The sequence below is a fragment of the Gossypium arboreum genome, chromosome 5 (assembly GCF_025698485.1).
Source record: "Gossypium arboreum isolate Shixiya-1 chromosome 5, ASM2569848v2, whole genome shotgun sequence".
NCBI classification, from domain to species: Eukaryota; Viridiplantae; Streptophyta; class Magnoliopsida; order Malvales; family Malvaceae; genus Gossypium; species Gossypium arboreum.
In genome coordinates, this window is record NC_069074.1 from 24992556 (window position 1) to 25004700 (window position 12145).

General features: G+C 33.4%; 3 protein-coding genes across 4 annotated transcripts; 2 read left to right on the plus strand and 1 right to left on the minus strand.

Moving 5' to 3' along the window:
- Positions 1–871: 871 nt before the first annotated feature.
- Positions 872–4333, plus strand: LOC108453819 (26S proteasome regulatory subunit S10B homolog B). The gene is made up of 10 exons (XM_017752139.2): positions 872–1168; positions 1708–1827; positions 2083–2219; positions 2314–2475; positions 2617–2703; positions 2808–2894; positions 2976–3113; positions 3545–3736; positions 3813–3911; positions 4033–4333. The coding sequence occupies exons 1-10, from the start codon at positions 1069–1071 to the stop codon at positions 4105–4107; spliced, it is 1197 nt and encodes a 398-aa protein (XP_017607628.1). The 5' UTR covers positions 872–1068; the 3' UTR covers positions 4108–4333.
- An 802-nt stretch (positions 4334–5135) lies between these two features.
- On the plus strand, positions 5136–8696 carry LOC108449935 (uncharacterized). Of its 2 annotated transcripts, XM_017747327.2 has the most exons (9): positions 5136–5897; positions 5989–6081; positions 6210–6288; positions 6398–6476; positions 6827–6866; positions 6955–7089; positions 7633–7770; positions 8039–8193; positions 8486–8696. In XM_017747327.2, exons 1-9 carry the CDS (start codon positions 5674–5676, stop codon positions 8506–8508), a joined length of 966 nt encoding a protein of 321 aa, XP_017602816.1. In that variant the 5' UTR covers positions 5136–5673; the 3' UTR covers positions 8509–8696. The 2 variants fall into 2 exon arrangements, with proteins under 2 accessions (XP_017602816.1, XP_017602815.1); XM_017747326.2 differs by lacking the exon at positions 8486–8696 and having other exon boundaries at positions 8039–8452.
- Positions 8583–10171, minus strand: LOC108449934 (AAA-ATPase At3g50940-like). The gene is made up of 2 exons (XM_017747324.2): positions 9161–10171; positions 8583–9094 (listed from the first exon to the last, which is right to left on the minus strand). The coding sequence occupies exons 1-2, from the start codon at positions 10106–10108 to the stop codon at positions 8711–8713; spliced, it is 1332 nt and encodes a 443-aa protein (XP_017602813.1). The 5' UTR covers positions 10109–10171; the 3' UTR covers positions 8583–8710.
- Positions 10172–12145: the final 1974 nt, after the last annotated feature.

Here is a 12145-nt window from a genome sequence, read left to right on the forward strand (position 1 = left end):
TGTCGGTGTGCCGACAAGGTGACTCGTTCTTTAACTCGAGCACCTTTGTCATATGCAAACCACATGGAATGTAATAGCTTTCATATCGTTTCTTTTAATAAGAATGATTTGTCTGTAATTGAAGATAGTGTGGTTAGGGAGTAGGGATGATAAGTTCGAGTGTATGGGATGAGTCTGTTGGTTCGTGTTTTAACTTATTCGCTTGTTGTCTTAATACTTTTTCTCATTAATGAACTTCAGTTTTTTCTAAAAAAAAAAAAAGGAAAAAGAAAAGAATGAAGATAGCAAGGTTGCTGAAGGTTGGAATCCAAGTTTATGTTAATAGAAGTTTTGCGTTCTATTCTACTTATATATATGTAATTATGTAATGCTAGCTAAAAAGTCCGCGTTTTTACAATATAAAGTAATTATATAAAAAGTGTACTTATTAAATTAATAATTACCTTTTTTAATTATAAAAAATTCATTTTATATATCTTTGTTTCATAGAATTTAATTACAAAGTTTTTTTTAAAGACTCTAATCTGAATTTTTCTTCAAATGCACTGCATCTTATTGCACCAAATATTTATCGGTGAATTTTTATTTTATTTTAATCTTGTCGTTAAACAATGAATCATCAATTAAGGTTTTGCCGTTTTGGTTCAAAAGTAAAAATATTTATATAATGGGGGTAATATATTATTTAGTGTATAAATTTTATTTCAATATTTAATTTAATATTTAAATTTGGCTTCAACACTCATTTTAATATTTTAATTTTTTTAATTTGATAATTACATTATTTTTTATTCTAGCTAAATACCTATGTAGAGCTTCAATATTCAATTTAATATTTAAATTTTACATAAAAAAATCTAGCTAACAAATTCACCATTGAAACCCACAATCAGGCTCCAAGTTTTATATTAACCCAAAAAAATCTATCCTTTTCCTCTTTTTAGTGAAACACTTTTATTTATTTATTTACAATCAATAGTCCCAACTCCCACGTCCTGAAGTCTCAGAAAGGCCCAAAAACAAAGCATTTTCTCCAACGATTTCGATATCTGGTGAGAGATTTTGTCAATGAGCGACGGAGAAGACGCCGTGCGGCGCCGGAATGCGGTTGCGGAGTACCGGAAGAAACTCCTTCAACACAAAGAATACGAATCCAGGGTTCGAGCAGGTTTCTTCCAATCTTATCTCATAACCTCCCTCATCTAACCCTATTTTAGGACCCTTTCTTATATGCGTTTTATTTTAATTTGAATTATAGTTTTGGTGTTTACTCATTTAGGAATTAGGGTTTTGCTTTGCCGTTTTGGTTCGTCTATGGGTTCTATCAGCTGAATGTTTGTGCTTAAAGCGATTTGCAAATATGTTGTTTTGAAATCTTTTCCTGTTCTTTGTAGAGATAGCTTGAAGTGGTAAAATTGGCGAGAAAAGATTTAAGCTTTGATTGCCACAATAGACAATCACTTTGTTTTCAATTGAAATTATCCTTTGCGATTTCTTCTCTGGTTGGGCTGCAAATTGACTTTTATTTTTGGCCTTTGCTGATGATGAAATTAAATTCTTGGGGCCTTTGACAAAATACAAGAGAAAAATAAAACAAGGAACAATTTTTGTAGCTATTAATTTGAATACCGAATCTTTACCTCTCTGATTAGCCTTATGTATTTGTTAGATGGTTTTTTCATATCAGTTATACTCATGAATGTTCAGGTAGGGAGAATCTGAGAGCTGCTAAGAAGGAGTTCAACAAAACAGAAGATGATTTGAAGTCTCTTCAGAGTGTTGGGCAGATCATTGGGGAAGTTCTCAGGCCTCTTGATAATGAACGCTGTAAGCCTGTAACTATACTTTTGCCCCCACTGTTTTTCTTTTTCTAATGTTGATGTTTCTACGTTAGTTCAAGTGGCTAAGCATCTTCTGAACTTACATTACAATCTTATTGACTTGGGTTCTGTGTTCTTTTAGGTAAAACTGCATAGCTTGAGTCTGAGTAGTTGTGTTTGGATATTAGGCAAATGTTGATTCACTTTTAGTGAGAATTGATAAATGATAACCATAAAATTGGATGTTTGTATGAGTTTGCAGTAATTGTTAAAGCAAGCAGTGGCCCTCGTTATGTTGTTGGTTGCCGCAGTAAAGTTGATAAGGAGAAACTGACTTCAGGAACTAGAGTGGTTCTTGACATGACAACACTTACTATCATGCGGGCCCTACCTCGTGAAGTAATTAGCATTCAAATTAGTTCAGCCATATTTACGATATAAAAGTAAGTTTTCTTTGCAGATGTCTGATATCGTGATACATTTTGGATGACAGGTTGATCCAGTCGTTTACAACATGTTGCACGAGGATCCTGGTAATGTTAGCTACTCTGCTGTTGGTGGTTTATCTGATCAAATTCGAGAGCTGAGGGAATCTATTGAGCTCCCTCTCATGAATCCTGAGCTTTTCCTTAGAGTAGGGATTAAACCTCCCAAGGTGATTATTGCTTCCTGTCTCCCTCTCTTCTAATTATAGAGTTTTAAAGGGTGTACTTGTGTTTATCTTGATGGGTGAAGCAATCTGTAGCAGAGTGATGTTTGGTTGAGAATCATCTAAAATATTTCGTCTTCATTGCAGGGTGTCCTCCTTTATGGGCCTCCTGGTACTGGCAAGACATTGTTAGCCAGAGCAATAGCAAGTAATATTGATGCCAACTTCTTAAAGGTCTGTCTTCTTTTTGTACTGTATCTATTACCTTTGTGGTTTTCTCTGGCTTGTTAACCTGTCATTGAATAAATGTGATTTACCTTCTCGTCATCTGAATTCAGGTTGTTTCAAGTGCAATAATTGACAAATACATAGGAGAAAGTGCAAGACTGATAAGAGAAATGTTTGGATATGCACGTGATCACCAAGTGAGAGCCTGGTGTTATGAATGTTTCTTCTGTTCTATATACCCCTTAATATTGCTCTTATGTTCATTTCTTTTTATTCAGCCTTGCATTATCTTTATGGATGAGATTGATGCTATTGGTGGACGCCGTTTCAGTGAGGGAACAAGTGCTGACCGTGAAATACAGAGAACACTAATGGAGTTACTTAATCAGCTTGATGGATTTGATCAGCTTGGGAAGGTACATTATTTTGATCTGAGCTAGTTCATGATTGTGATTTAAAGCAAATATTCTTGAACTTCAACTACATCTCTTCATGACTTAATTTAGTAGTTTATACTTTTTTTTTTTTATTTCCAAACGAAGTGGATGAGGTGGGGTATTCTGGTAGTTTGTTTATCGATAGTAAGCTTCAAAATGCCGGCGATTACTGCTTTGAAATATAGAGTCATAACATCTCCTTGGTGTCCTTGGAGAAGAAGCTTACCTTTGACATATATGAACTGAATGGCTGGTTGCTTTAATCATATGCACCTTTTAATATATGGTTTTTCCTCTGGAACTCAAATTTCTCTCAATGCAATCCTTAATTGCTGCCCTACTACACAAGTTTGCTTTTACATTCTCTGAAATGTGGGGAAATCATTAAAAGCTTAAATTGCTTCATGTAGGTTAAAATGATCATGGCTACAAACCGCCCTGATGTTCTTGACCCTGCACTGCTTCGTCCTGGACGGCTGGACAGAAAGATAGAGATCCCATTGCCAAATGAGCAGTCAAGAATGGAAATCCTCAAGATTCATGCTGCTGGCATAGCCAAGCATGGTGAAATTGACTACGAGGCTGTTGTTAAACTTGCTGAGGTAAGTCAACGGATTGTTTCTATTTCATGCCGGTAATCTACATTGCTAAATATAATCTTTATCACCATTGCTTTAGGGCTTTAATGGTGCTGATCTACGAAATGTTTGCACGGAAGCTGGAATGTCAGCAATTCGCGCAGAACGTGATTATGTCATCCACGAAGATTTCATGAAGGTATAACCTTGAAACCCGAAAGACTTCTCTTTTTTTTTGGTATAACAATTGGGAAAAAAACTGAAGTTCGGACAACAGGGGATGATGTGCTCACTTCTATCTCTGTCTGATGAAATTGCAGGCAGTGAGAAAATTGAATGAAGCCAAGAAATTGGAATCCAGTGCACACTACAGTGCCGATTTTGGGAAAGAATAGAGCTTTTCTGTTCTTCCCGAAGCTATCGCTAATTTCCTCAAGTCGAGCACTCAGTTCGTTTATCAACACGTTAGAGAAGTCAACTATGCATTTAAAATTTTTACATAGCTTTTCATACCAAAAGGGTTGCACACAATGTTGTTGAGACCATTGTATGAAGGGGCCTCTGCATGTTATACCGAATTGAAATATTTGAATCTGGATTATTGAATGATTTTTAGCATTAGCTCAGGTTGTTATATTTCTATTTCATTTCAAATGTTCAACCACCATTGATTGTCAATTTGGAGTTCATGAAGTTTAACTTTGATGGCTTGGGATATTTTCTTTCCATAAATAATAATTCCAGTTAACATGAAACCTGGGGTAGTTTCCACTAAAATCAAATCTTGGTTGTACCGTTCTGGGTGTTTGCACGGCTGTAATTGATGATAATTTCATCAAGAAACCCCAAGTTCATGTATTAATTATAAATTAAGAATTTAACTTTTATATTTTTACTTTTAAGAATTTAATTTTACTTTTAAAATTTAAGCTCATAATTTCAGTATAATGTAACTGTTTAGTTATATTGTTACAATATAACAATGTTAATAATTGGGCTTGAATATTAAAAAATGTAAAAATTAAATTACAAATTCGAAAAAATATGGGTATCTATGGTATATTTTAATGAAAGAAATATCATCCTTAAGGTTTTGGAGGTGAAAATAAGTAAATTGATCGAACAATTAACTATTGGAGCAATGTCTTCTTTAATTGTATATTATTTTGATTGGTATAATAATAATTTTAACCTTTGAAACTTATACACTCTGTAAAATTAGTTTAATTTTAATAAATTTATCTCTCAACCTTTAAGTTGAGGGTTTAAGGTTGAATTTATTGAATTTCTTAAAATTAAGACTACAATGATAAAATATGTACAATTAAAAGAAGATATTATTGTAACTATTAATTAATCTTACTTTTAAAATTAAGAAGGATTAAATTATTCTAATTTTTAAAATAAATCAATTAAATTGAGAAAGATATATAGATTGGAATAGAGTTTTTACCCTCACGGTCATGTTCAAGGTGTTGAGCCCAGTAAATGTGGCTAATCCAATTAACCAGAGGTGTCCTAAAGCAACTAATATTCTTCCGACTTTGATTGCCATAGTCGTGTATCTGGGTAATCTAAAGCCTCTTGTCTCTCCTAATCCTTGCTAAGCCGCTTTAGCTTGTATTTTTTTTTTCATTAAAACAACCAGAAACAGGAAACAATCCTCACAACAAGCTCAAAAGAGCAGCAGAGGGCGAAATCGCCTAATCAAGGGGACAAGTCCTTAAACGGGTCTTACCAGCTACCCAATCAGCAGCGGCATCTGCACCCCTATTCAAAAAACGAAAACCAACACCAGAAAAATGGGCAGAAAGGAGAAGGATATCATACACTCGATCACTTTAGCTTGTATTTGAGTGATTAAATCTCTTTAGCTTGTATTTGAGTGATTAAATCTTTATTGTTGATCCAAAACTCTAAGGAAAGTGACAATAACGTTTCAAAAGCCATACTTTCAGGAGATGGAAATTTGTCAATTATCAGGACATTTTTTCTCAGGCATTCCCCTTCAATTTAACTATCGTTTACGAAAATCAGCTAGAACCCCAAGGTTTTTAACTTATGCGAATGGGGTTAGCTGTTACCAAACGGAGAAGACGGGCCAAGATTCTCAGAATCGGATGTTTATTCTTGGCATGGGTTTTGTCGGACAATTCTTTGCTGAGGAGCTCCGGAATGAAGGCTGGTAAGATTTCCTAACTATCCACTATCTGTAATTTATTAAAATTTTAAAGAATTCATTCATCGTTGGTTCATTTCTATGCTTTTATATGTAGGATTGTCTCTGGGACTTGCACAAGCATGAAGAAGAGAAATGAACTTCAGGAAAGAGGACTCGATGTTCTACTTTTTGATGCAAATCAGCCAGAGTAAGTTTTAGTTTTTATTTAATTTCATTTGCAATTATATCTATATGTTGCATCTTGCTTCATTTTATTTGCTTTTGTCATAATTTCTTTTTTGTAATGATTTTTGCTTCATGTTTTTTGTTCTATAGGATGGGTACCATGAATACATTGAAATCCTATACACATCTTCTTGTCTCAGTTCCTCCTATTATGGGTATTGGTGATCCGGTATGCTGAGAAAGTTTTGGTACCTACTGCATTTGATCCGTTTTGGCCAACATGCTCATTTTTTTGAGGTTTTTAATTTGGCATATTTTTTTCATTTGCTGATTTTTAGATGCTTCAACATGGAGAACTTCTAAGAAGTACAATGATAGATGGCAATCTTCAGTGGCTCTGTTATTTGTCCTCTACAAGTATACCTTTCATCATATTCATATCTGTTTTATTGAACATAGCATGCATTAATGCTTGAATATCTGCAAGTGATCTATATCAGCTTAATGTTCTGCTTTAAAACTTGAAAAACAATCTAGCCATTGTCATGTTCACACTGTCCTGCGGCTTTACTCATCAATAGTGGGGACTATGGTATCTGTTGGAGAGCTTCGTTGTGTATTTTAGAAGTTTGTCTTCCTTGTAAAGGAGAAAACCTTGCATCATTTACTCCTTAAAAGTAATAGTACAATTTGATACCTCATGCCTAACAACCTCATTATGTTTAGCAAAACTTATCTGGCATGGAAATCCACTGTGATCTTAACAGGTGTATATGGGGATTGTGGTGGTGCATGCGTGGACGAGGAGTAAGACCAAGACCATACCCACATAGACTAGTGTTTTATAAATGACTCCCCATCGGGAGTACTAATTTCCTGCATTATATAACTGCAGTTTCCTTGCAAGCCCTACAAATGAGATGGCTAAATTGAGGTTAGTTGCTGAGCAAGGATGGTTGAATCTAGCGCATGATGTTGGGATCAAGGCACACGTATTCCGACTTGGAGGTATCTATGGCCCTGGTAGAAGGTTTGATAGTTTTAATAACCAGTAGTTTGATGCTTAGAATTACTAGTTAGTAAGGAACTCACATGTTAGCACGAGTTTATTTTATGAAGATAGTGATATTAGGTAAATTTTGGCCTTTATAGTTCATGTATGATTAGCTATGTAAATTAGCTCCACCTTTGTATGTTAATGCTATTAGCAGATCATTTTTCAAAAAAGAAGTTATCAGCAGATTTGTTCTATTTTGTTTTGATTCTTCATTTTCCTTAAAGTATCCATGTCCAGCACCCATATCTGGCATATACAGGTCAAATGCATGGGGTTAAGAAATTCCAAAAATTATTTGCATACATGGAAAAATTGGAAAAAATTAAATATACCCGTGATCCACACCAACCGTGTTTGAGTTACTCTAATACTGGTTAATGTCATTATTAATCATTAATGAATTTAAATTGAACTTTTCGTGTCATAAATGTTCATTTTAGCTTATTGTTGTGCACTTCAAGTTCTGCACAAACTTTCAGGAGGCTTATGAGTGAGAACTGCTTCTTTCCTTTGCAGTGCCGTTGACACAATAATTAAGCAGGTACCTTTATCAGAATCCCAGAAACGGAGAGTTGCTAAACAATTCACGTCCAGAGTTCACGTAGCAGACATTTGTCAAGCACTCAAGGCCAGCATTCGCATCGAACTCTCCAGGTATGCTTTAATTATCAGCTGCAATTAGGTTCGCTAGTGAATTTTTACTGATTATGTATCAATTGAAGTCCATTTGATTAAGAATTCAGAATATCATACTACAATCTACTTTCAAGAAGAGATTTGGCATCAAAATATCAGTTTGTAATTCGACAACCTCCATCATGCAGAATCGAATTCATGATTCTTGGAACTTCTAATACCTTCTAAATATATTGTCTATGGCATCTAGATATCGAACCAGTCATTATAATGTAACTTTTTTCAGGAGAATTTACAATATTGTAGATGATGATCCGGCATCTCGGAAAGAGGTATTTGCTTATGCATTGGACTTGGTTGAGAAAAAGTGGCCTTCTCTGGTCAAGGAAATCACTTCTCATGAGAGAGCTGAACCATTTGTTCAGAAAACAACTTTAAAAGGTGAGAAACGAGTTTCTAATGCGCATATGAAGAATGAATTAGCTGTGCAGCTTCTTTATCCGAGCTATAAATCTGGATTACAGAGCATAATCGACCAGATTGAGAACCCATTTTAGCTATAAATCTGTATGCATTTCACCAGCGTTCATTCTTGGCTAGTTCTAGAGACTTTTTTTTTCAAGGAAAAACCACAAGGTTGCGTAACTGTGAAGTAACAAGCTTTAGATTTCATGCCTTATTGAAGTTATTTATGTCTGAATCTTGCTCTTATTGCTTCCCTGACTGTACTAAGCGACTGCAATCGGGCATCTGTAGAAAACAACAAGTCATCCATTCTCAAATCAACTCAAGACCAAGACATTACAACAGCAAAGGACGGTGCAATTCAGTTTGCACATAACATAATCGTGATGTTTTTATTATTATTGATATTCAGCTTGAACAGGTTATTTGTTTTTTTTCTATCTGCAGCAAAAAGAATGGCAGTAACAGCTATTACAAAATCAGGTCCTAAACACTATTTAATATTCAAACTACGATCCTGCATCTCAGTGTTAGCCCTGTTATGAAACCATTTGATAAGTCCTCGAAGAGCAACATCAGGATCTTCACATTTCATCAACTCTCCTGCAACCGCAGCTGGTGTTGCCTGAACCTTATCTAACCACCCTTTGATTTCATCAAAAAGTTGATGATCTTGAATTCGCAGGTAATTAGAAGCCAGGGTTTTGAAACCACTAAATGTGCAGTAAGACATATGGAGGTGCATATCCATGCGTCCTGGTCTTAGCAGCACTGGATCAAGACGGTCCTTGTGATTGGTTGTAAACACTATTATCCTTTCATCCCCACAACTTGACCACAGTCCATCAATGAAGTTCAGTAGACCAGATAATGTAACCTGCAGTAAAGGCAATGGTCAAATAAGCCAATAGATTTTAAGGGATATTTCATTATTGATGCATACCTTGTCATCTTCAGCAGAATCTAGTGAAGTATCAATGTCTTCAATGACAATTATAGATCCATTACCAGTACCAATTAATAACCTCCTCAAATCCGAATTGCATTGAATTTCTTTCAAATCCAAATCGTAAACATCAAACTTAAGATAATTAGCCATGGCAGCAACCAAACTTGACTTCCCTGTACCAGGTTGTCCATATAACAAATACCCACGTTTCCAAGCCTTCCCTACTCTCCTGTAAAACTCTCTTCTCCTTGAAAACCTATCAAGATCTTCAATCAGTGCAGTCTTCACTGCTGGATCCATTGCCATTGTATCAAAACTTGCTGGATGATCAAGATTGATGGAACCCCAATAATCAGTGCCATTGTAATCAACCGTGTGAAGCTTCAATGTCTTGTTCTTTTCTTTAATCTCTTTTGCTTTTTGAAGAAGGTAAGGCAAGTAAGAACCCAACACCATCTCCCTGTTCTTCTTATGAAAACTAAGCTCGAAGTACCGTATTTCCTCCTTTAAAACCCCATTTTTGTTGTTTTTCTTTAACACATGGTTCCTCGAAGTAGACAGCAACACCCACTTCAACTTCATACCTTTGAATACATCCACCATTTCTTGATTCTTGTCGGTAGTCACTTGCAAACCCTTCTCTTTTTCGGGCTTTTTAACTTTGATCCTCGGCGTGGACGACGACAGCTTTTCGCCCAAGTAAACATTTGCGGCGTGGAAGACTTGATTGACCGTGAGACCGTCGGATTCTTCGATGACGACCGTGAGCTGAGAAGATAAAGAGGACGAAATCTTGTGAAGGTGTAAAAATAGACGATCTTTGATGGATTCGGGGATGAAATCATTGGCGATGGTTCGTAAAAGAATGACGGAAGCGGTGAGAGAGGCGGTTGCTGACAGAATTGCTTCGTAGGAAGGCATAGTTTTGGTTGAAAACCACATTTTTTTTTATTGTATGTAGAAGAGTCCATTTTCAGGGGGTTTTAGAGAGGTTTTAAGGTTAGAATTCTCTGGGACAAAAAGTATTCATGCATAGGTTACCTTTCAGGCCCAACAAGGAAATCCAGCATCTTAAAAGAAGCCCACAATTTGTACAAGGGAAAGCTAAAAATATATTAGGCAGCCCAACATGGTTTCTATTTATTATGATCCCTTCTTTGGTTATCTCAAATATTGTTCAAAAAATAATTTAAATAATTTATTTAAATTTAATTGTAATTTTATATATATTTTTATTTATTTTTAAACAATGAAACAAATTGGATTTGGTCAGTTAGGGTTCAAAAGCTTAGCTTAGGTCTTTCCTATCATACTTAATTGCAAGAATTTTAGGCTTAATGACAAATTTAGTCATTAATGTTTATATATTTTGTTAAAATGGTTCTAATTGTATTTTTTGGCTATTAATTTTTGTATTTTTTTCAAACCGCTTTTTCTAACAGATTTGATGAAATTACCGTTAAAAAATTAATGAGGATGATGTAGAATATTTTTAATAAGATGTAATTTACTATTTTAGTAACCCAATAAAATAGTTACATGTGAAAATAATAAAATAAATAAATCATACATGAAATTAAAAAATAAATAGTTACATGTGAATATAATAAAATAAATAAATCATACATGAAATTAAAAATAACTCTTAATTTAATGAAAATAAATGTAATTATCTAAAAAATATTTTAAAATGAATGCACACGCTTTTTTACTGAAAGGTTTCAAAATATATTTAATAAATCAAATCGAAAATATTGAATGTGTACAATCATTTTGAAACTTTTTTAGATAATTACGTTTATTTTCTTTAAATTAAAAGTTTTTTAAGTTCATGAATTATTTATTTATTTTATTATTTTCACATGTAATTATTTTATTGGGTTATCTAAGTAATAAATCACATCTCATGAAAATATTCCACATATGAAATTGACGTCATCCCGTTAACTTTTTAACGCTACTTTCATTAAATCATTAAAAGAACAAATTGAAAAAATAAAATAAAGGTTGATGGCCAAAAAAAAGCTCAAAAATACAATTAGGGCCATTTTGACAAAACATGTAAACATTAGTGGTCAAATTTGTCATTAAGCTAGAATTTTATTCAAATTCTTTTGGATTCTTAATTTATTGTACTTTGTACTGATTTAATTTCAATTTGTACTTTTAAGCATTAACCCTAATTTTAATTAGTCTATAATTAATTAGAAATTAGTTAGTAGAGTATTTACACATATTTAACTTATATTTAATAATTAAAATCTAATAAACTTTAACTAAATTAGATCACAGTTAAACTAGATTAATCTTTTATGATAATAAATAATAACAAGTAATTATTATTATATATGTAATGTGACAACTTCTTTTTATTCTTCTTTTCCATATTTAATATCAATTTGTATTATGGATGTAGTCTATTTATAATAAATATACCTTAGAAAAGAAGGAAAATGTATATAAATGTTGATATTGACGACAAGAAGAGTATAAAAAAGGAGCTGTCGGAGTTTGGAATTTGGAAAAGAAGAAAAGTGGGGGACCCTTTTTTGTTTCAAAATAAAGTAGCAACATTATAAGTTTTTCTACTCATTAAATCTTATTAAAGTGGATCATGCCCCAATTTTTTACCTACAAAATATTTCATTTTTGTTTTTTCTTTGTCTTTTGTGTTGGGAAAATTTCTTTTTATTTCATTTGTTTATGAAACCCTCCATTTATTGTCACCGACTTAACGTAATCTAGTGGTCTGCCCCCCTAATCCCAGTTTCCTCGTTGCTTCTAAGAAATTACGTTAAACACTCCCAATTTTACCATAATTCAAACATCAATCATTCTTTAATGCTAACTAAAAAGATAATCAACAATTTCGTTTTAATGTGTAATTTAATATATAATATTTTTTTTGTATAATTATATACATAAGACTAAAATTATAATTTAATATATAAATAAAAATTTAATTTTTAATTTAATTTG

Bases quoted from the DNA above. Each gene is read 5' to 3' on its own strand.
- LOC108453819 (XM_017752139.2), top strand. From the start codon at position 1,069: ATGAGCGACGGAGAAGACGCCGTGCGGCGCCGGAATGCGGTTGCGGAG. The intron at 1,169-1,707 runs GTTTCTTCCAAT...ATGAATGTTCAG, and splicing joins CGAATCCAGGGTTCGAGCAG to GTAGGGAGAATCTGAGAGCT. The intron at 2,704-2,807 runs GTCTGTCTTCTT...ATCTGAATTCAG, and splicing joins TTGATGCCAACTTCTTAAAG to GTTGTTTCAAGTGCAATAAT.
- LOC108449935 (XM_017747326.2), top strand. From the start codon at position 5,674: ATGGAAATTTGTCAATTATCAGGACATTTTTTCTCAGGCATTCCCCTT. The intron at 6,867-6,954 runs GTAAGACCAAGA...ATATAACTGCAG, and splicing joins GGTGCATGCGTGGACGAGGA to TTTCCTTGCAAGCCCTACAA. The intron at 7,771-8,038 runs GTATGCTTTAAT...AACTTTTTTCAG, and splicing joins ATTCGCATCGAACTCTCCAG to GAGAATTTACAATATTGTAG.
- LOC108449934 (XM_017747324.2), bottom strand. From the start codon at position 10,108: ATGTGGTTTTCAACCAAAACTATGCCTTCCTACGAAGCAATTCTGTCA. The intron at 9,095-9,160 runs GTATGCATCAAT...CCTTTACTGCAG, and splicing joins ATTCTGCTGAAGATGACAAG to GTTACATTATCTGGTCTACT.